Below are 25,120 nucleotides of genomic sequence, written 5' to 3' on the forward strand. Positions count from 1 at the left end.
CAGGAGAGGCGCGCTTTGTTTCCGCCGACGTCCCGACTTTCACTCTCTGTTCATGGCCCCCGCCCGTCCCTCGCTGCGCACCCACGGCTGCTTGACTTACCTCATCCGCCGCTCCTCATCCGCCGCTCCTCCCCGCGCTGCTGTGTTTACCGCTCCACTGCTCCCCTGCTTCTCGCCGCTCCTGACTGCTTGTCCACTACCTCATCCGCCGCTCCTCCCCGCGCTGCCACTGCTCCTCCTCGCGCTGCCACTGCTCCTCCGCTTCTCGCCGCTCCTTTCCGCTTGTCCTCCGCAGCTCCTCCCCGCGCTCATGTCCTCCGCTCCTACTGTTGCTCCTCCCCGCCCTCCCGATGTCATCACACAGACGTCGCGGCCGGCGCTACTTTCTAGGGACTACTTTATTTTTATTCGTAAATGTTTTAAATAACGTATATTTTTTATTTTTATATCGCCTATGTCCTTCTGCTTGCCCTGAGGTTTTCATAGATGTCTTGGGTGTTTAGATTGGTGGTGTACTTTTCGAGTTTACCTGGCTCACAGGACAGACTTCTCTCTTTATAATAGTAGTATAGATGAGGGAGCTGAGAAGGCATACGGCAGGAAAGTATGGCTAGTAACTTCAGCTAAACTACTTGCACCCAACAGGAAATAAACTTTGTTCACTTATGCTTAAAGAAGGAAAATAAAACAATTGGGGGGGGAAATGATGGAAACATGTACAAAAACTTAAATAGCTTACTTGCTCTTTAAAAATCAATGCAACATGACATCCACCACAATCCACCTACTACTATGACTCTTTGTGAATGTGTGTTAATACAAAAAGAGCAATACTTTGATGGAATGAAGAAAATTATTATAGAAAAAAAGAAGGTAGATGAGCAGCATTTTAATGCAATCATTTCTGGGGGAAAACTTCAAATCTTTGTTTCAAATTTCTACAGTGGTTGGAGCTTTTAAAGAACACCCACCCACAATCCAGGCCATACTTTCATTTAAGAAACATTTACAACAATTAAAATTTCTTAGGTGTCTCAAAAATGAAATTACCATTGTGCAGCCTGAGTTCTGAGGATGTGCTGCAATTATGAATGTCTCTGGATGTAAATCCACATTCTTAAGCTAGTCAATGTTTCAATTTGCACATACAAGGAAGAGGCGCTCTTCACCCACTGACGTCACACTTTGCAATGGTCAAGTTACAGGAGCAGGTCAACAGCTGGTGTTTATTTTTAAATGCTCCAATAGATCTTACATACTGTTTCAAACTCTCACGTGAAACACAGACACATTTAAACATGGAACTCAGAAGACGCCAACAAACACTTCTCTAATGTAACCTACATCTTTTGTGAAACTTTGCAACTGCTGTCAATCTCCCACGCTGTTTTATGGAGGGCTGCACTTAGGCAAAGTACAGCTGCATTACATTTGGAGCAGACTTAAAAGTTTGCATCCAGACAAGTTATAGCTGAGCACTTGTTTTTCAGAATTAATAGCGCTTTGTACACTGATTTTAATGCAACCCCCTTTTCAAACAAGCTACCTATTAAATAGAAGTCACTATAAGTTTATATGGGTTTTCCTTGTACAAAAGGTAAACTGTGTCTTTGTCCAGTTACAAGCATATGGATACACGGTTTTACATCATTCATGATTCCACTGTGCACTCAGACAGTCTAGTTTAACATACTTTTAAGTATTGGATTAGTGTACAGGAATGTCCACCCAACCACACTAGGAACCTCGATGTTGACAGCAAGCTCTTCAATAAATGGTCCACCGACTGCGCTAACCGCACAGCTCCCACCAGAAGCAAGACCAACAAAATCACAAACGACACAGCTCATACACAAACAATCTCAGGGAGTCCAAGCGCCACTGCAAATAACTTGAGAGAAAATGGAGACTCAACAAAAACACCACTGCAAGATCCACATACAAAGCCATCCTCAACGTCTACCACCAAAACTACAAGATGCAAAGAAAAAGGCCCAAACTCTAACACTCGAAGCCAGCTCCAGCAACACCGAAGAACTTTTCACCATCGTCAAGTAGTTCTCCAATCCTGCAGCTGCCACCATCATCCCAGCCCAAGCACTCGGCAAAGACCTCCAAACTTCTTCAAACAGAAGATTGCCAAGACCTACAACACAACTGACTTGCTTAGACAGCTCACAAAGAGGCTTTCGCACCAACCGCTACTCAGAGACAGCCCTAATTGCGGCCACCAGTGGCATCAGAAGCAATCTCGTCCAAGAAGAAACAGCCACACTCATCCTCCTCGACCTGTCTGCAGCTTTCAATACAGTCGCCCACAAGTCACTCACTGGAAAGCTTCAGCACTTAGATATTTGCAGACCAGCTCTCAAGTGGATATCCTCCTTCCTCAAGGAGTTAGACTTGCACCCTACACTTCAGAACCCAAGAAACTCATCTGCAGAGCCCCTGAAGGATCCTCTCAGCCCAGCACTCTTCCAAGTCTACATGACTCCCCTTGCTGACGGTCAGTGCCTGCAGCATCAACACAGTGTCCTACACCGACAACACACAGCTCATCCTCTCCCTTATTGACTCAACCAGCACAGTCAAAGCAAACTTCACCAACTGCCTCAGCAACATTGCTGCTGGGATGAAAAACAACTGCCTCCAGCTACACAGAGACAAAACCGAAGTCCTAATGTTCGACAACAACCACTTGCCCCTGGTTCGCCTCTTGGTGGCCCTCTGAGCTCGCCCCCCCACCACCCCTACATACCATGCCAAGAACCTTGGGATCATCCTGGACACTAACCTCTTCATGAGCAGAAACATAAACACCACCTCATCATGCTTTTTAACATCCTGTGAATGCTATGCAAGATTTTCAAATGGATCCCACTGAACATCAGACCAACGGTCACCCAGGCTCTTTTCACAAATAGGCTCAACTACGGAAACACCCTCTACATCAGAATCTCAACTCATGTCCTATGCAGACTCCAAACCACCCAGAACGCCGCCGCACTCAGATTCATCCTGTACATCCCGCGAAATAACCACATCTCTCCACAATCTCCACTGGCTCCTAGTACAGAAAAGATGCAAGTTCAACAACTCACCCACGCCTACAAAGCTCTCGACAACAACGGTCCAGCTTACGTCAACCACTGCCTCAACTTCTACCAATCCACCAGACACCTGCAATCTGTTTCCCAGGCAAGAGCACACCTCCCTCGCACTCAATTGAGAGCTTGCAGGGGAGCCTGCAGGAAACGTGGTCAACAGCTTAGACCTCATTGTTCAAAGAAGCGGAAAACTGCACCTAGCTTAGCCTGAAGAAAGGCCATTTTTCCACTAGCTTAGATGAACTCTATTTCCCTTCTGGGGAAGTGAGGATTTACAGAGCAAGCACGGTCGCCAAGGGGGCGTAAACTGTATGCAAACAAATTAAATATGCTCTATCCTAACTGTGGAAAGACAAGGAAGAGTTGACCAAAGCTCTTCAGTTTTATACACGGGCCGTAAAAAAATGGCATCTGAAGCTCTAAGTGCTAATCTTTTTGCAGAATTCCCCAAGCTGAGGTTTGGTTCTAAATGTAGACATGTACCTCTGAGCAAACCAAAGTTAACTGTTTTTTGACCGCCCCCCCCCCCCACCACCACCACTGGATGGTGCAATGCCGGACACAGCGCTTTCTAGTGGATTATGTGACATTCCAAACTATGTTAAAATGTCCATGTAGGACCCATGAACAGAGCCAAATTATTCTGTTTATAGATCCAGAACTGCCAATACCTACCTATTCATCATTTGTGAGCCTGTACACAATCACCTCAGCTACATGTGTCATGATAAGTGTTTCAACGTGCGTCCTGCCTTCTGAGCTGTTTTTATTCATTGATATCTTGACTGGAATGGGGAGGGGCGGAGAACAACGAGGTGCTTCATGCTACTATATGTTCCTGTGGCATGCTTTCTGGGTTGGAATACGTAACACCTTCTTTGGAACTTTTCATCTGTTCAGGCCTCTTCTGCTAGTAAGAGTGTCCAATTCAGTGTGAGCTGTGCCATGTGACTGCAATCTGTGTTGCATCATGATGGCGGCGCTCTGTAGATCCGGAGTCCCTTCTTGACATCCTATGGCCATGGCTTGATGCTCGGGGGCTGCTTGCTTTTCAGGCCATGGCTATGTTTCTCTTAGCCAACACCATTCCTACATTTAGGAACCTACAAGTATGTTTTGCTCTTATCGGTCAGTGCGTTTGCCCCAGCAGCATTAACGTGGCAGTATGCTCCTATCTTGTACCTGTTGTTTCGGATAGGACAATCAGAACATCTTTCCAGAACCGCGCGAGCTCCACACCATATGAAAAAATGTCTACCATTGGTCTGGGTTTCCACGTGCAGAGGCATTCCAATGTATAAGAATAAAACGTACAATACTTCTCTCTAACCTTGCACTTAAAGCTTTTCCAGGTCTCTGGGAAAACTGAACCAAAACTCAACTCTGCCTCACGTTGTGTTTCGCATCTGTACTAAAGATATCTACTAGCAGCTTTCTCACTCTCAGTAATTTCAAGTGGATAATCCGATATTAAATCAAGCATTGATAAAGTCATTTGGTCTGGTACTGGCTGATGGCCTGTCTGATTTGCCAGTGCTTGTTTTCTTTGTGAATGTTTTTGGTAGTCCCTGGCACTGAGGGAGATTACTTATTGTGTGGATCTGCTCATTGTGCAAGAATAGCAGGCTTACACTCAAGTCAGATATACCAATGACTGAAGTTGGCAGACCCTGTGCCCCATGCCTTACGCAGTGGAGGGTGGAAGCCAAAAGTAAAAGGCAATGCAGCAGACCAATGGATGAAGAGGGCCGATCTAAAGGCCAAGTGAGCATGTATAATATATGTTATTAAAAACAAAAAGGTATTGGCTAACACCAGACCTAAACATTTTTAAAAGGCCTGAGGCTTTTCAGATGTTACGAAACCTCCCATAAAGGCAGCTACTCTGAAACGACAGGCAGTGTCACATGCACCATTTTCAACAATATCCTTGCCGTCTGCATCATAACAGTGTTAGCATGATCATGTTAGGCCACAGAACACAGTGTTATGGTGAAGCAGGTAGGACACTGCCAACATCAAACTTACAATCTCAACAAACAGTGGCACCTAGAACTCCTAGCGAGATGTTCTTGCCACGCCCTCTATAAGCAGCTCCGTCTCCTCAAATGCTCTTCAGTAGTCATACCCAGCAGCCACTTATGCAGCCTGTGCTGCGTGGTCCACTGCATCAGAAAACAACTAGACACTTAACCTCAGCAGCTTGGACCCTCATAAGGCGAGTTAACCTTCATGAGGTAAGTGTTTGGTTATGGGTACCCAAGCTAACACAAGATCAAGCGCAGAAGAAAAAGGAATGTAAGATGTGCATTAACTGCCCTACAACTTCATAGTATAACGGGCGTGCATAAGCCACACGCCATAATAAAGTATTCAATGCCTTAAAATACGACAAATAGAAACAAGACAAACAGGAATTGGCCTTGGAAATTCCACAAATCGCATACAAAGTCAACCTAGGGTGCTCAGTAAAGTATTGCACATCAGGTAACTGGAGAATACAGAAATAAGGATACATAGTGAGCACGTGACCAGTACAGGAAACTGTGGCTCGTCATTAACCCCTTCCATGCTGCCGCGATTCTGCTCCTGTGCTGAAGATTTCAGCGCGGGTGCGGTCATGACGGCCCCCAGCATTCATCAGCACACGAGCACTGTAGTGCATGACGGCTGGGGGCCGTCATCAGTATGCAAGGGGTTAAAGACAGAGGATGCTTCCAGGTGAAAAAAAGAGTATACAAGAGGGAGTAATGAGCTCTTCTTCATTGCCACAAACTAGGGCCAGGCATAGTTGCAGTACACATCTATAGAGCGCCCCCTATTAGTTTATTGTTACCTCCCTCCTCCTTTCTGGTGTATGTGGTCCCTCATGACTAATGTTCAATCGGGTACAGGGTGTGGTTGGCCTGTCTTGTGAGTTAACCTGATGGCCGGCTGCTTCTGGGGCATAAACAAACATGTCAAATAAGGTTTTGCTTGCCCATTCACCACAGAAGAGACAAATGCAGATGAATGTTGAGATTACCGGTCATTTCAAACCCAGGGCTAAAATGCGATATAAATGCCATTTTACTCACCCTTATAAAATCATCACTGGAGCACGTCGTTTCCAGCAAGCTGCAGCACTTAGTTTGAAAGGGCACATTCAGAGGCTGTTGCACGACAGCCAACTGCACTGCCAGTCCACAGTGCTTATGGAAACTAATCACTATCTAGGGCAGAAAGCTGTCCTTTCTCCACTCCGTCACTGCAACAAACATAATTATTCCTGCATTTTCACTAATCACTCCCCAGTATAGAACAGTTTCTATGGCCTGCACAAAGGTCTATATCGGGATTGTGTAAAGTAGGTTTAGGAGGGTTGGATCCGTACGAAAACAGAAATAATAAAATATACATACAGGTAATCTAGCTGGAACTCTTATGCTGCAAGTGATTATCCTGCAAATCTGCCCTGGATCAAACCACCCAGCCTGCAGTTTAGGCAGTCCACCAGTCTCCTCACTTATGGGGACCATGCTCTTAGCTATTGGGTGGCTGTTGCAGCTCTTTCTGCGATGACACATACAAAGCGGTCTTTCAGAATACCTACCGTCACTGTATTGAGCTAATCTTCATTATTTGTCTTTCAAAGTTTTAGGACTGAAGTGCAAGGCCATCCCTTCCTTTACGCATGGTAGTCTGTTCAGGGAAGCTAACAAGCATTGGGAAAAACAACAGGTCTGGTGGTGGGCAGTTATTTTGGTTGCCCATTTTTGTTTGGTCATGATTTTTATAACACAACAACAACAAGTGAGGAGGGTCTAAGGGCAAATTTATCGACCAACCAGATATACGCCCCTAACACAATCTATCACAACAATTGATATCTGGGGGTCAGAAAAAGAAAGGAAAGTTTTGACAGTAGGATCCACTATATCAGACAGTAACAGTGAGAAATAATAAAAGAGTGGTCGAGTCAAGACTCAAGGGTACCAGGAGGGAAATATTGTTCCCATCAGAAGCCACACTGTACCGCCCTTATTATCATCATATGGGATCTCCTTACCCAGGAGGCAAGACGGCCGGTAAATATTACCGTGACCGAGATGTAATATGAGGTATGAGAGCAGAACAGAGAAGGGTGGTGGTGGCTGCTGAAAAAAGCAGTGTATAGTGATGAAAAAAGTGAAAGGTACTAAAATTAGGTGAATGGGTGGTAAAAAATTTTTTAATAATAACCCCCACACCCTAAGGTTAAAAGGCAGGTGTAGGTGCAGGCTTTAAATAATAACCGCACTTAGTGGTCGACATGTTTCAGCATATTGTAAGGTGTTCTTAATGCATTCCTCAGGACCTGTATATAATACACTACTGCTTTCAAAAAATAAATAAATTAAAAGTGTCACCTGAAAGTCCAGGCGTGCTCAACCGTAAACTGTCAATGAAATGGTTAGGGATCCAACATGTAAAACAAAACGACAAACAAACAAACAAATAATACAATACACGTTATTATTTGTATTCATAGTGACATTACAATATGTTCAATCATGCCTGATCGTTATTTCAGGTATGCACTCACCCTTATGTGTAGGCTGAGGAGCTTCACCCCACCTGGCTGCAGCGCAGGTAAAAGGAGCACCGCTCTGTGAGAAATCACATAACGTTTAATCGAGCGGTCAGTGATAAAGCACTAACCTATTTGAGTAGCATAATAAACTTTGAGATGGCAGGTTAACTGGGCTAGTGCTTTATCACTGACCGCTCGATTAAACGTTATGTGATTTCTCACAGAGCGGTGCTCCTTTTACCTGCGCTGCAGCCAGGTGGGGTGAAGCTCCTCAGCCTACACATAAGGGTGAGTGCATACCTGAAATAACGATCAGGCATGATTGAACATATTGTAATGTCACTATGAATACAAATAATAACGTGTATTGTATTATTTGTTTGTTTGTTTGTCGTTTTGTTTTACATGTTGGATCCCTAACCATTTCATTGACAGTTTACGGTTGAGCACGCCTGGACTTTCAGGTGACACTTTTAATTTATTTATTTTTTGAAAGCAGTAGTGTATTATATACAGGTCCTGAGGAATGCATTAAGAACACCTTACAATATGCTGAAACATGTCGACCACTAAGTGCGGTTATTATTTAAAGCCTGCACCTACACCTGCCTTTTAACCTTAGGGTGTGGGGGTTATTATTAAAATTTTTTTACCACCCATTCACCTAATTTTAGTACCTTTCACTTTTTTCATCACTATACACTGCTTTTTTCAGCAGCCACCACCACCCTTCTCTGTTCTGCTCTCATACCTCATATTACATCTCGGTCACGGTAATATTTACCGGCCGTCTTGCCTCCTGGGTAAGGAGATCCCATATGATGATAATAAGGGCGGTACAGTGTGGCTTCTGATGGGAACAATATTTCCCTCCTGGTACCCTTGAGTCTTGACTCGACCACTCTTTTATTATTTCTCACTGTTACTGTCTGATATAGTGGATCCTACTGTCAAAACTTTCCTTTCTTTTTCTGACCCCCAGATATCAATTGTTGTGATACATGATTTTTATAAAACATTATTTTTTGGGAAAGTTGCTGAGTCCCAAATCAAGCAAATTGCCATAGTAATCACTGGCAGTGAAGAAACCAAGTGGTCTGTGGATGCGTCCCTTTAGAACAGGAAAAATGCACACACTCGCATGAAGTTATCCAATGGCTAAAGCAGGATTTTTCTTCAAAAGGTATATGTCTATCTGTGCCCGCTCTGATATGTAACCTCTTGTCACCGTTGTTTAAATGTAAGGATCCCTTAGTGGGACCTTTAAATTGACCCTGGCAGGGTTCCCTGTTCTATTCAGCTGCTATTTTCCCTTTTTCCTGCCAGTATCCCTAAGCCCGTTTGGGAAACCCCCTTCTATTTTATAAAGCAGGATAACTCACTGCCCCATGCTGTAGGGGACGAAAGAAAAATGTGAATGACACAATAACAGACTAAAGGATAAAGAGGACTACCAGGAAGGCCCAATGATTATACATATAATCCTTGTAAATTGAAAAAGTCTTGGCTAACACCAAAACTAAAATTGTGAATGCATGAAACGGTAAAGTATCTAAACTTCAGTTCGTACCTATCCTCTGGAGCTCAGGGTATAGTGACCTCGCACTGTCATGACGGACAGCCAAAATGCAGGGAGTGATGTGCAGATACTGATCCCATGAGCCAAACTGGAACCAGTAGAGATAGCGACTGCTCCTCCTTGCAAAATTAAAGATATTACCCAAGAGTTAGTGCTGATAAAGGCAAGGAGTGAATGGCATCCTTGTAAACTCAGAGACAGACAACATTTAAGGAAGAGGAGCCTGACAAACAAACAGATGTCAAAAGCACTGGGTAAACCAAACTCTTCCACACAAATGGAAAAGCAAAGCATGGTAAACGGCCTTCTACTTCTTGGTCAACAGATAGCTTATCACAAGGTATGCTGGAGAAACAAAGCAAGGGGGTGAATCCTGCTCTCATAAAGAGTGCACGGCGGGCTCCTGGCCATCAAGACACCCATTGATGCCACTGCATTGTGTTTTTGTGTGCGTCTCTTTATAACAGAGTACGGCACGGTAACGACAAGACCAGTCAACAAACCAAATCAGCATGGAGTAAGATTTTGTTCTTTTAATAGCAAGTTAGCTAATAAGAAACAAGCGCCAACGAGCACGTTCACTCACCTGCCTGCTACACAATTGTTAATACAAATAACCTATTTACTACACAGTGCTTTATCCCAAAATTTCTGTAGTCTCCAAGTTTAGAAATAACAGCAGTTACTATAACCCAACTGAACTCAGAAAGACAGAAGCACAGCTCGCCTTGCTGGATTCCAACACGTTCCATCAGATGGACACACACATGTGTTTATCTCACTGAGCCATCCTACTGGTATTCTAAATGCAGAAACGCTCTAGTCTGTTGCTGCATTACTATACGTGCTTTGTAAATATGTCAAAAGGCATACAAAGAAGTCAACTACTAGTCTAGAAGACTGCATAATTTACTATTCGAACTTGAGGCCTTGACTATTGGGGGAAAATAAATATTCTGGTGCCTTGATCTCAGCAAGAAGAGTGTGAAAACACAGGCCTGTGGGTGGTCAAGAACCACTAGCATGCTCAGAAGGTGGTACTGCAAGGACAGGTAGCTTCAACATGCAGAGCTCTAGCTGTGCACCCAACTTGGTAGCCGCATGGCTCCTATTATAACTTCCTAACTTTTTTGGAACTCAGCAAACAATGCTGCCTTTACTTTAAGGAGCCTTAAGATTTCATCAGACTCGGGAGTAAAATAAAAAATGTTTTAAAAACAAATAACTCACATTCATTATCAGTTCTGTGAAGATTACATAGTCCTATTAAAAAAACTGTAAATACCGAAAGAACTGTACGCATCATTAAAATTGCGTACCTGACTCCTATAAAGGCAATTTCACAAAATTATGCTTTCACAATATATTTTTGTGAAGAAAAACGGTGCAAGAACGCCAAATATGAAGCTTGTGAAAATAAAAAGTTGCAGCAAAACACTGAAACAAGACCTTTCCAATTAGGTGGTGCTAGCAGCAAGCAGACAAAAACATCCATTATGATCTTATGTGCACGAAAAGTGGAAGCAGCCAGGGTTAGCCAGCATCCTGGCCATTCAAACACTGCGAAAATGGAACTTCCATCTCCACCTTACCATTCCCTAACGCAAAATAAATAATATATAAAAACGTTGCTGAATTCGCAAATACCTAGCAGTGTTAACTATGGATTCATATCGGATCAACATGCGAATATCCTGTCGTCTCCACATCAGTCCCTGACCAACATTTAGAAGTGCTATTTTAAGTTGTGTGGCCCTTTGAAACAAGATTCCGTAGGACTTCCCTACTGTAGAGACCAATTCAAACATCACTACCTCCGAAAGCAGCCATTTGGTACTGGGTGACATTTACAGCACTGGATTATGTAACTTCACTGCAGATTGGTTGGACTTCGCAAAATGAAATTATGAACAAGGGAATATACCCATCAACTAACTATATGTTCTGGACTGTTTGTTATGTAACAATATATATTTTATTTTTCTTAAGATTATTTTCTGTTTGTTACGTAGTCAAGCTTTTTATTACACACTGAAAAAGGCGATTTGTGATGGGACACACAAGTGTACCAACAGGCTTACGCAACAAAAAACAAGGTTTGGAGTCTCCATTGTGACAATAGAATGCTGAAGCCCTCTTGAAAAACGCGCGCAATTTTCAGATAACAGAAACAGAAATGCCGCCGAAAGTCCTGAGAAGAACTGTTGTGGGAGGGATTCTAGCAACCAAGTGAAGAATTACAAAATCACAGAGGGACCAATGAATAATTGATGCCTTGTTAAGAGCGACACATTCAGGAAATGTGACAGGTTGGAGTCTGACCTGAATTGTTTAGGATGTTCAACGATAGCTAAATGTTTAAGCATCCTGCTGTACCAACGAACAGCAAACCTCTAGTAAAAACACAAGACACTACATGGAGATGTTAACCATGTCAGGCATAAAACACACTGCTTTTCATGAACGTTCAGTGTCCCGGAGAGGTGTAAGAGGGGACTGTCAGGGCTGGTGCTCCTGTGGGTCCTTGTTTTACTCCTGGAATCTTTGATGTGATGACATGGACGAAAAAGAGCAAGGGGCCACCACTGATGCCCGGGGCTAAAGGTTCCTTACTGCCCAGCAACCCTTGTGTTTAACAAACATCCTTCTTTATGGAATGTTTGTATCATACCCTACTCAATGGAGTAAATCTGCAGGGACTGAAATGGAAAGGAGTGTACCAGGAAGTGACGACCACTCCTGGGTACCAGGAACAGTTTGGACTGAACAGGAGCCACCATACCTCTAAACTGCAGGCCCGCGAGAAACACAAGTTCAAGGCTCAACATGGCCGTTCGCTCGTAATGATGGGAAGATTTACTGGAGGTTAATTTGGTTTGATCACTTTACTCCGCCAGTTGGGCGAGAAAGTTAATTTCCCAGTGAGGGTCCCGTAGAACTGGAGATATTCTTACGGCTTGCAACCTTCATGCCTGACACCTGCCTGATGCCAGCATCCTGGTTCTAAGCTCTTCTTTGTGAGTTTATATTGCATGTCCTGGGAAGGACTCAAATCACGGCACATACCCAAGTGTGGAAAAGCAATGGTGTCATTTGTGTATACTTTTAGCAATTTGTGCTTTTAGGCAATACTTGTCCAACTTATAATGCTCATAACGAATTTTATTTTAATTCATGTGTTACTGCCTTTTCCCAACCTACCGCTAAAAGGAACCATCTAGTCAAAACAAAAACAAAAAAACAGTCCTCTTACCAGTTGTGAATCTTTAAAAACCACAATAGACATTCCAGGATGTTCATGCCCTGTCTGCTTGGGTTTTCACACTTATTTATTTGAGTTTTATATAGCACTTGCTAGACCCGGAGGGATCAGAGCGCTTTACAGAAGGTTCCAAAAAGTCAGAAAATTACATAAGTTACATCAATTACTAGAAAAACATTTCACGAGGCAAGTGGAGCTTAGGAGGGAAAGAGTGTAGGGTAAAGGGGGTAGGAGGGAAATAGGATAAAGAGACGAAGGAGAGTCTGCCCAAATCCAGCTGGGTAGGTGACAGCCGAGGGGGAAGTCAACAGCCCATCTCCTCTATAGCTATCAGGTAGCTCCACCGGTCATCGGTCAAATAGCTAGGTCAAACTTAGTTTGACAGCTGTCACTGAACGCCCCCTCGGTCGTTTGGTAGGGATATTATTATGGGTTTTGTTTTTTGGGGGAGGGGTCGAGAGGGGAAGGGGTCCCCATTAATGTATCTCCATACAGATCCAATTTCTGGCAACATCTGCAGTCAGCTTTGGCTTAACAGCAGAGAACACTTTCCAAGCAGATATTTGGGAGCGCACAATTATCATGGAAAAAAATCAAAAGCACAAATTCCAGATGGTAGTGTGGGTGTCGAAAATACTAGATTGGCTGCAAGTCTCACAAATGACCGGGGGCAACTTTGCAGCACTGTGGACACATGTCAAAATCATCTCCGAAAGATGGACAGTCTTGTCACATTACCAAAGGCAGGGTGGCAGGAGTGATGATCACCTGTACTAGTAGGGCTGGGTGAGAGTCTATTGTATGACATATTTCTGTCTGAAACGATGGGCACATACTACTAACATCACTGTTGTGCTGACAATAGTCAGACGTCAGGATCACATCTTAAAAGCTAGCTGGCCAGAATCAGCGATGTGTCAGTATTGCACCAAAAAGGGTGATAAAAGTCAGAGGATTCACTCCAAATATAAACACAAATTGCTTCACAACACTTTTGAATCATATGTATTAAAATAAAGGTCAACCGAAAGAATAGGGGTATGTGAAGAGTGGAAGTTCACCGTGAAGGGGCTCCTGGCGCAAAGTAATGAATGTTTAATGTTGTCATGCTAATGGGATCGATTTTATCAACCTCCGAAAGCCGAGAGGCTTTAACAGCTGGCTGGAATATGTGTGTGTAACCAAGGAATCAAACGCAGGGTGGACAGGTTAAAAATATTTTTTATTTTCTAATAACTTTGGCCCAATTCGAAACTGTGGACAAAATCTGGTAGAGACTTAGAACAATTACCCTTTGCTTGGTATTTAAAGTTTGCACAGATTCACCTGAACAACAAAGTATTCATTTGATAACAATAATAATATTGTCATTGAATACCACATATGAACATAATTAGGCATAAGCGTTGACAAATTGGTTTATGTCCAGTTGTGTGCCAATCCATCAAGTGGCAAGCAATAAAATGCTCAACAGCTTATAACTTTAGCGCAATTTGAGGAACCTGCATCAAAGGTCTAAGGCAGTTATCAATTTACACTCAGAGCAGATAGTTCAAGTTTCATGCAGATCGAATGGAGGTGGAGGCAAGTTAAGGGGTGAGTAGGGTCAAACAGTTTTGATTTACTAATAACTTTGTAATTGTTAGGCTAAAACTTAGTAGGTTAAGCCTACTCGTGGTCCAATGCACACATCTCTCCATGTCCCAGCAATGCTCAGTATCCGTCCATCATCTCCTTGTTGGCAGGGTATGCCCAGACGTGGGTCCCTTGCTCGTTTTGCCACTGGATTCAAGCTAGCCTGGCTGATGAGGGGTGTTACCTCGAAACCTGTCCCAGGATGCTTGTTTCTGGTTCAGGGAAGACCTGGCTTTGCAGTTCGGGCTGGACTGTTGCCATGAGGCACAGGGTCAAGACTGATTTGCCTATGGCTGGGTCTGAACTGAGGTGGCGAAGTGAGCTTGATGAATTCAACCCAGATCTGTGACTGGAGGTGGCTTAAAAGTTTCAGTGCTCCGTCCATCATCTCCTTGTGTTTGCTCAGTATCCCTTTTTGCCCATGGAATGAAAAGGAAAAAATCTGTCTTATATACATCGGAAAGAATGCAACCATACCACTAAAGAATCTTATCATGACTTCAATTATTAAATACGGGGGGGGGTATCTAAACTGATATAAAACAGGGTGGAATATATTTAATGCAATAACATTTGTTTGCTGGCTTAACCCATTACAAAACATACCACTGCAGCTGCAAAGAACAATGTTGCTTTCACTTTACAACACAGTAACTAATGCTTTCAACATTAGTTTCGCTTCAGTAAAGGGAAACTAACTAGAGTAATTTGAGCCACTCTCAGCAAACACGCACCATTACTACAATTAACAATGATTTGGCAACCACAAATGGTAAAGTTATGCCGGTACACAGTATGAATGAATATATATATATATATATACACACACACATATATATATATATATATATATATATATATATATATATACAAATAATTAATTAGACCATAATTAGCACTCGGTATCCCTCGATTTCGATCGCTAACCGTTGCCCCTCACCAAGGATGCGGTCAATCCTTCAGATCCAAGCTTGATGACCCACTGATATCTCAAAGGTAGCAACTTACCCACACACATCTTGCAAAAAGAAAGAGGATTCCGTCACCCTCGACCAAGCAAGGGGATCACTTCTCTTATACCAAGTCAAAATTGGGGGTTATCCGCCAAAACCACTTGCCAATGAATTTTAACTCTGCACCAGTGTAAACGTAGAACGGTGATGAAATTCCTTTATTATGTTGATCCTGCTATCACGTTTTCACTAGAAAAACCAGTCTTAAGAACCATATGGGAGAATTAGGACAGTGCTTACCGGAGGAAGGTGCCCATCCATACCCTATATATCAGGAACCTGCGTTCCTTATCCGAGAACGGGGCTCATGATGCAACTTCAACAGAAAAAAGTGTGATGGAAAGGTTTCTCTTTCAGATCGTAAGGTGACCCAACAGATTGGCAAAGGGCCACCAACTGATGGAGTAAGGTGAATTATCTCAAGTAACAGCAGGTCTCCGATGCCCAATCCTGCTCTATAAAATGCTCAGCACTATATCACCAGTACGAGCAAAACATCACTGCAGCGTTACTTCAAACAAATCTAGATAGTCAGCTGTGACTGAACAATGACATGCCGGATTTATGTAAATAGCAAAGGTATTCTTATTGCAAGGAAATGACAACCAAGCAACTGGGAGCAACTCTATAGTGGATGTAAACCCCACAGTACATTCGCCAGGGATTCGGGCATACTTTTCCCACCTTGCAATAACTATGACCATGTCATCCCAAGAAAAGTAAGCCAGGCCCCCCTCAGCCAAAGCCCCACCTAACTTGGGGGAAGTATCCGTGACGCTCATCCGTGCATAAGCATGGAGATCCGACGCTCAGAGGGTAACTCCCGTCACACTCTCCTATCAATCAAGGTGGTGAATTATGCTTCCTCCCCCTGTGGATAGTGAGCATATATGTCTTTGCTAGAGGGCAGTGGGCCTTTATACCACCTTACCTCAAGGACTGTGATCCTCCTATCTAGCCATCTGCCAAGAAGACTTATAATTACATTTTGCGCTCTGCTTAAGAAGTGATACAGGTCCAGGGTTTAAAGTGGCTCGATATTAATGAAAGACTACATTAGGCCATACACTACTGTATAGCGATGATCGCAAATGTTTTAGCCTTTTGACACTTAAAATGAAATTACCCATCACTTTCGCCATACACAGAGGTATCTTCACTCCACCAGTATGGCAGAAACCCCATCTTTCCTTACCTGAGGATTGTGACGCTACCCCTCCGCACAGGCAAAAACACCACGGGCTCGGACACCCGGATCGGCTTGAACTGGAACTTGCAGCCGAAGCACAGCGCCGAGTCGCTGAAGAAGGACACGGACACGATGGGCCGTTCGAAGATGTGGATGGGGTCCACGTGCGAGACGATGCAGCCTCCGGGCTGGTAATCGTTGATGACGGCGCTGTTGACAAAGCCCTCGGGGATGACCCGGTGCTGCTCCAATTTGCGGATGACCAACTGGTGCACCCAGGCGGGAATCTCATCCACTTCGCCCTTGGGGTACAGCCGCTCCTGGCCGGGCCCGCGCTTCTGCAGCTGCGCTCCGTAAGTGTAGCCCTCCCCGAAAAAGTACTTGTTGCGGAGCGGAGCCCGGTCCACGGTGTGCTCCTTGTAGAGCCCCTTCTCGGCGGCGTGCACCACTTCGTCGATGCGGCTCTCGATGCGGGCGCACTCTTCTGGGCTGAAGAGGCGCATCTGCCGGATGCCGTGCTTCACCAGGCGCGCCTCCTCGTCCCGGTGGTGGAGTGGCGGCAGAGGGGCAAGCAGTGGCGGCTCCTCATGGTCGCTGTACTCGCCGTCTGACAGCTTTCTCTTGGAGCCCGGCTCCGGGCCTTTATGGTAAGGCATCATGGACTGCAGCTTTTCCCGTAGGTCCGTGTATCCACTAGCGGCCATGCTGCGGGGCTCACATCACCCAAAGGCGGCTGCAGCAGGGGGAGCCGCTGCCGCGCATGGCTCAGCTCCGCAGATCGGCGCGAGGGCAAGATCAAGATCGAGCTAAAGAGTCCATGATGAAGGACACCCTTCGCCTGCCCGGGAGAGCAGGGGCTTCGGGGGCAGAGTGAGGTAGGTAGTCCCCTATCCACCAAAACAACGAAAACCGGATTATTTTAGGGTGGCTGGCTGTAGCGCAGCCCGCAAATCCCGGTCTCCACCTCAACCTAACTTCAGACAGCGAGACCCAGCCTCTCCCCTTCGCAGTCCCATTGGCCGCGACAACTAGCTGTGGCGAAGAAAGGAGCGCTTACTCTACCCATTGGTTCATTCGACCTTCCATCAAACCACCAGAGTATATTATGTATCTACACAAGTTAGAATGACGAGTGGCGATATGAGGACCCCTGTGACGTTAAGGCTGCTTAACTGGATGCCTGACAAACAGGATTTTAATTTACAGGTCATTAACTGTCGTTCTAAGGGCGACACAATTTTTCATACAAATATTTTTCTTAATTAAAGGGCATACCCTCATAGCGTTTACGGCCGCTGCCTTGTAACATTTTATTCAAGGAAGGTATAAAACAGGCGCGCCTAGACTCCCATTGTTTGGATACTTTGGTTTACTCCATAGAAATACGTGACAGAAGAAACGTCGCTTGTGCCGTGGCGGGTAATCGACTTAGACGATGGACTGGGACAGGCCAAAGCCGATAGATTTCTCTTAGAAAAAGCTAGAGTGCTAACTTCATTTCCGATATCACTAACAGATTTAGGCACTGGCACGGTAACGACAAGACCAGTCGACGAACCAATACAGCATGATCAAAGAGAAGGATTGTGTTATTGTAATAGGAAGTTAGTTGATTAGAAACAACAAGCGCCAGTGAGTACGTCCACTCACCTGCTTGCTACACAATTCAGGTCAGACTCCAACCAGTCACATTTCCTGAATGTGTCACTCTTAACAAAGCATCAATTGTTCAGTGGTCCCTCTGTGATTTTGTAATTCAGCAATGTTTTTAAATATTAATTAGTTATTTAGTGTCAGGGAATGGTTATTTCTTTCCCCCAGTAGTCAAAGCCTCAAGTTAGAATAGTAAATTATGCAGTCTTATGACTTCTTTGTATGCATTTCGTCCGATATGCAGGGCACGCATAGCAATGCAGCAACAGACTAGGGAGCTACTGCAGTTAGAATACCAGTAGGATGGCTCAGTGAGATAAACGTTCGCGGCCATTTAACCATGTGTTGTATTTCTACAGGAATAATAACATATCAAGGCAGGAGTTTGAGTAGAAGATTTATTAAGAATAAATCTGTAATTATATAAACCCACAAGAACAGGCTAAGGAAGAGCAATGCTGTCGTGTCCAAGTCACGGAATCGAATGACCCGACAGCAGAGCTCAAACATAGAACATGGAATGCGGTATGTGTCATTATAGAATACAGTACACGTCATAGAATTGGAAATAAAAGGTACAGATACAACATCTCCTTTCCATAAAAGGAAAAGAAAACAAAAGTAAGTAAAACAAATATCATTAGGTTCAACAAGTTTCAATACAAATAATAATCTTTAAATTTGGAAGGCATAACAATGTTTCTCTTAACAGAAGTCAGATTCAAATCAGAATCAGATAAAGAACTTTGACTTGTATCAACCTCCTTAGTTGCAGAATTAGCATCAGCATTAACAACTGTTTCTGCTACCTTATCTACAGAATTTGCATCAGTTTCTACATCTAACAGATTACTCTCACCCACTCCCTCACCAAAGCAAGAATGAGAATTAGTTTCACTAACACGTGAAGAACTTTGAGTATTATCAAAAACTTCGTGATCTCTAGATGTTAACCCTTGATCAAAATCAAAAGGAAAAAATGGTTGCACAAAATCCAAAAAATCTTTGTAACTTAAAAAGGAGGAATTTCTTGAAATATTCTTATTTTTAAGTTTTTTTAAGATAATGTCTTTTTGATAAGGTTCAAGCTTGATAACAGCACTCTTATTCCACCAACCCTTATTCTTAATCATAACAGATGAATTAGATGATCTAACAACCTGTTGGGGTAAAGAAAACTTAGATTCACCTTTGACAACTTTTTTTGGTTTTTTAATGATTACCCAATCACCAGTTTTAAATTCAAAATTTGTCGGAGAAATATTATTAGCAAATTTATATCTTTTCTCAAAATTCTGCCTGACACACTCATCAACTGAATCAGCTTTTGAAAGATGCAACTTATTTAAAGAAGATGATTTTTTATCAAAAAGAGGTTTGATGATATCATTTGCATCCCTGCCCTTCAACAAGAAAAAAGGGGTAAAACCAGTGATAGAATGTGGAGTATTAAGATAACTCCAAACCTTGTCTTTTACATGTTTCCTGACCTCCATTCCTGATGACAAAGCTTTGTATGCCTTCTTTGAAAAATTTGTTTGCTCTTTCAACTAGTCCATTTGCAGCTGGAAAATACAAAGGACTTTTAATATGCTTTATGTCATATTTATTAAGGAAATCCACCATTTTTTTAGATACAAAATGTGTGCCATTATCGGATACTAATTTCTTTGGGAAACCTTCTACATTAAAAATCTTCTCTAGAAATTCAATTACAATATCCGTAGAGGGAAATTTAACAAAATCATATGAGATCCATTTAGAATAATAGTCAGTTAAGACAATTAAATATCTCATATCTTCCGGCAAAATATTATAAGGTCCCGAAAAATCAATTGCTAATTTTTCCCATGCTTGTTCAGGCAATAAATTAGTAGATGTAACATTTTTTTTACTCTTCCAATGCTTGTCGGACAGAAGACATTCAGGACACCGGTTAACAAAATCGTCAACTAAATTATCCATACTAGGCCACCAATAAAATTTTCTCAAAATTTTCTTGGTGCCAGACATTCCTGGATGCCCAGAATGAGCTCTCTCTACAAGACCCTTTCTCAAATCACAGGGCGGAATAAAAAGTCCACATCTGGTGATGAACTGATTTTCCAAACTTAATTCAGAGGATATTTGCTGATAAGGTACAAGATCTTTACTAAGACTTCTAACAGGTGGCCATCCCTTTCTAATGTATTCTTTGATTTTTTTCAAAATTTGATCTTTCTCATAACCATCCAACCAATCATTTTCAGAAAAACATCCCAAAGAATTGTCACACGCATCTATTGCTGAAACTACAACACACTCATCATCAAGAACGTCAGAGGATCCAATCTGATTGTCAAGAGGAATTCTTGACAAACAGTCTGCCCTAAAATTTGCTCCTCCTGAGATGTGTTTAACATCAAAATTATACTCTTGTAGCCTAGAGATAATCCTAACTAGTCTTGAAGTTGCATGGCCTGTACCATTCCCATTCATCAAATAAATGAGGGGTTTATGATCTGTAACAAGATCAAAACGAGTTCCCCATAAATAACACCTGAACTTTTCGACCGCCCATGAGCAAGCCAAAGCCTCACGCTCTATGGTACTATAATTGGTCTCAGCTGTAGTTAAGGTTCTCGAAATAAAGGCAATGGTATTTTCTTTTCCATCCACAAACTGTGTAAGAACTCCACCAAGACCTACGCAACTAGCATCTACAGTAACAACACACTTAACACCACAAGAAAATGGTTTCAAAGCTGGTGCATTCTTAATCATATCCTTGACTTTGTTAAATGCTTCATCATGGACAAAAGACCATTCAAACTTTTCATTCTTCCTCGTTAAACACCTGAGAGGTTCCACCACAAATGCATAACCATGCACAAAACGTGCATAGTATTCGCTTAATCCTAAAAAAGATCTAAGAGAGTCTTTATCAATTGGAGCAGGTGCAAGCATGATGGAATCAATCAGGTTCTTTTTTGGTTTAATGCCCTCTTTAGTTATAGAGTGCCCTAAATATTCTAATTCCTGAACTAAGAAACTACATTTCTCTTTTGACACAGTCATTCCCCTTTTTACTCAATATGTTTAAGACCTTGTCAAGAGTTTTATTATGGTCTTCGACTCCATTTCCAAAAATGAGTATGTCATCCTGAAATGCTTGCACCCCTTTGATGTCTCCAAATAACGAATCCATTAGCTTCTGGAATACACTTGCTGCAGAAGCTAATCCAAAAGGGAGTCTCGTATATTTGAAGGCACCAAAGGGAGTAACAAAAGTAGTAAGATCTTGTGATCTCTTTGACAAAACAACCTGATGGTAGGCTGATTTTAAGTCTATTAATGAAAAATGAGTAGAATCTCCTATTGCCATAAGCATCTCTTGAATCAATGGCAATGGGTGACAATCCACCAAAATGTTTTTGTTCAGAGAGCGCAAATCTGCACACATGCGCAACTTACCATTTTTTCGTTTGGCCAATACAACTGCAGAAACCCACTCAGAGGAATCTGTAGGTATAATTACTCCATCTTTACATAGACCATCCAAATGCTCTTTTAACTCTGCTCGCACACTCAATGGTACATTTCTGACCTTGTGTATAATAGGTACAGCATTGTCCTTTAACTTAATGTCATGCTCAACACCCTTCACACAACCGATTCTATCTTCAAATACTTCTTTGTATTTACTAAGAATAGAATCTAGGTTATTATAAAATACTTTCTCTCTGCAGATATCTATAGAAGCTATAGGAATGTCACCAAGAATAATAGGAGTGTCACTGCCAGGTTTCAACATAATGCCCATCTTACCTAAATCACGCCAACCAATAATATCTTTGCCTTTTTCAACCACATAAACTTTTGTTGTAATTTCTCTACCTAACAGTTCAACTAAACCAGTGAAGTATTCCAGTATTCTGAGGAATTGTCCACCAATTGCTTTAGGATTAACATCAGCAACAGAAAGTTTACTAGGAAAAGGATAATTGGCATAAGTCATTTCATCCAAAATGGTTATTGGTGACCCTGAGTCTGCCATTACTTCTAATTTAACACCATGAATAAAGGCTTCGCCTAAAGGTGCTTTGAAGGTAATCTCAGAGTCTTCTAAATTAACATTAATAACAAGGTTACCAATATCTTCTTCCATGTCATCTAAGGCATTTACACTAGTATGTGAAACATTTCTATTTTTAAAAATAGTTTTGCATGCACTTTCAAGATGTCCAATTTTCCTACATTTCGCACATTTCTTTCCATGTGCCGGACAAATAGGATTATTAGCGATGTGAGTTTTGGAACCACAACGATAACAAACTATATTCTTTTTTGTAGAAATGGATCCTTTTTCTTTTTTAAAGTCTTGTAACTTACTCTTATTTGTTATAGAGCATACAGGTTCCGCATTGCTTGTTCCAGATATAACTTTAGCAGAAACTGAAGACCTTTCAATACCAATAGCGATGTCGATGACCTCATTTAAAGTGGGATTCCTGCATGCTAGAAGACGTTCTTGAACTTTGTTTGAATAACAGTGAAAGACTAATTGATCTCTTAAATAAGTATCAAGCATGTCACCAAATTCACACTTAGAAGCTAAAATACGCAAACTAGAAAGATAGTCTTCAATGCTCTCATCTTGTAATTGTTTTCTCTTATTAAATCCATGCCTTTCTACCATTATATTTGGTTGTTCTTTAAATCTTTTTTCCAATCTTTTTACAGCCTCAGTGTACTCATCCCAAGGAATGAACTGTCCAGGTGGTGGTTCACTTTCAGGCATATTATCAAAGATTTCTCTTCCAGCATCACCTAAGAGTCCATACAAAAAAGCTTGTTTCCTCTCCTTTGTATAATCTTTACCATCTATTGCAATAAGATAGCTTTCAAAAGATTTATGCCACTGTTCCCATTTAACTGGTGGTTTACCAGCATTCTGTAGGAAAGGATTTATTTGATAAGGTTGAATTTGGTAAGCCATAGTCAATATTTTACCTTATAGCTGTTCTATTATCTTTTTTCAAAAAAAATATTTTTTTTTTTATTTTTTTTTTTTTAAAGAGTTAAGTTCAGATATCGAAAACAAAAATGATCCGATTTATAAATAATTAATATTACCATTGACGATCTTCTTTTAATATGTGAAAAGAACTTGCTCGTTTTTTAACCGGTGATGTTTTCCTTTGTTTACGAGTGAATCAAAATGGCCGCTGCGTGGTGTCACGTTGCTTGACCTTGCGTGATGACAGAGTGTAACTGAGCTGTTTTAATCTCGCGCACAGAGTTTTCTCGCTCTTCCCTTCTCGCGCTCAGTTCCTGATGACGCTCTGCTCTCAGCTCGCCCCTCTTCACACGCGCTCGTTTCCCAACGATTTTCAAATGGAATTAAGGTAACTTTTAAACGAACTTAGCCTAGCGACGTAAACAAATTGGTAAATTGATCTTACCATATGAAAATAGTCGCTGTAATTAAAGTCTTCTTTTCTTGAAAAATTGAGTCTTTTCTCGGTGGGTAATTCAAATTAAACTCGAACTGCCAAAAAATTAATTTTCAATAGAAATATCTCTAAGATCCCAATCCATCGTCGCCATATTTATGTTGTATTTCTACAGGAATAATAACATATCAAGGCAGGAGTTTGAGTAGAAGATTTATTAAGAATAAATCTGTAATTATATAAACCCACAAGAACAGGCTAAGGAAGAGCAATGCTGTCGTGTCCAAGTCACGGAATCGAATGACCCGACAGCAGAGCTCAAACATAGAACATGGAATGCGGTATGTGTCATTATAGAATACAGTACACGTCATAGAATTGGAAATAAAAGGTACAGATACAACACCATGTCAGGCATACAACACACTGCTATTCATGAACGTTCAGTGTCCCAGAGAAAGTTTAAGAGGGGGCTGTCAGGGCTGGTGCTCCAGTGGGTCCTTGTTTTACTCCTGGAAACTTTTTCATGACATGGACAACAAGCATTGGCATAACCAATAGGTGTTGCCTTTGGGACCTTATACGTGGTTAGTCATGCAGCACATTATCCTGGGTGCTGTGCCAACATGGATTAAAGCATTGTCAGGCTTATCTGCACCACTTTTGCATCTGGCTGCTTCGGCCCGAGTCCCCTTGAACTCTGGGGGGTCAATTGCTTTAAAGCTGGCTTTAATTGGAGCAAATATTCAGAGAAAGAGTATTAGTTTAACAAAAATACATACATTCCCGCCTTTGGAAGGCAAAGCACTGCAGTTGGAAAAGAGAAGGGGAGGCGGGGGGTAGTATTTCACTAGAGGCGATAGAAGAAATTAAAGTTGATAAATAATAAAATAGCTTGGACAAAAGGAGATGGCACTAGTGAACTCCTAATTGGTGCTGTGCAAGTTCCAGCTCTTCACTGAGCCACAGGTTATATTTTTGGCGTCCAAAACATGATTTTACTGTACTCTCAGTGCAGGATATCACAGCAACAGAACACAAAGGCAGGGACAATGGAGTCTGGCCTGAAATCGCATACATACGTGATTTAAATAAAAAATAACAACATTGCAGAGTGGGTTCCGATGCATGGCTCTCCCTCACCCTTAAGTCCTAAAGTGGGCATGAGGAAGTAATATAGGAGTAGGTAGGGCAGGGTTCGGGGTTGTAGCAGCCCCCTTTATAGTGGAAACTAAGGGAGCTCAGTGCATGGCTGGGAGCAAAGGCATCTGCCCTCATACACGCTTCCCCAGGGTGGCTGAGATGCTCTCACAGGACTTTAAGCACAGCTATAAGTAAATGTAGTGGAGCGGAGGGTAGGGGTCCGTCGCACCGGTCCCCCAACACTGACTGAGTGCGCTGTTCACGCACTGCAGACTGACAAACACATAGCACACATACACACACAGCAGACACCAACGGACTCACCCACACAACAGAACACCCCCACAGCAAACACACCACACACACACAGTAGACAGTCACGCTCTGCCCAATAGGATTCCACACATCCCAGCCAATCTGTTCTGTGGCCTGGAAGGGCCGCCCTCCCCTCTGCCGGAGCTGGGTCGGAGGTGCCTAGGAAGAGCCCACGCCCTGTTGGCATGGCAGGGCCCGAGGTTTCCGCCCAGCTGGGCACCTACATATAAAGCTTAT

At 42.5% G+C, this 25,120-nt stretch overlaps 1 protein-coding gene across 1 annotated transcript in view; it reads right to left on the reverse strand.

The window, feature by feature from the left end:
* Positions 1 to 17,351, reverse strand: part of LOC144786188 (RNA demethylase ALKBH5-like) — a 141,813-nt gene extending 124,462 nt beyond the window's left edge. Inside the window, exon 1 of the mRNA XM_078665187.1 lies at positions 16,344 to 17,351. Within this exon, the coding sequence (XP_078521313.1) occupies positions 16,344 to 17,041 (698 nt within the window). The 5' untranslated portion in view covers positions 17,042 to 17,351. The remainder of the gene's footprint in view (positions 1 to 16,343) is intronic.
* Between the last annotated feature and the right edge of the window lie 7,769 nt (positions 17,352 to 25,120).

The sequence above is a fragment of the Lissotriton helveticus genome, chromosome 10 (assembly GCF_964261635.1).
Source record: "Lissotriton helveticus chromosome 10, aLisHel1.1, whole genome shotgun sequence".
Lineage (NCBI taxonomy): Eukaryota > Metazoa > Chordata > Amphibia > Caudata > Salamandridae > Lissotriton > Lissotriton helveticus.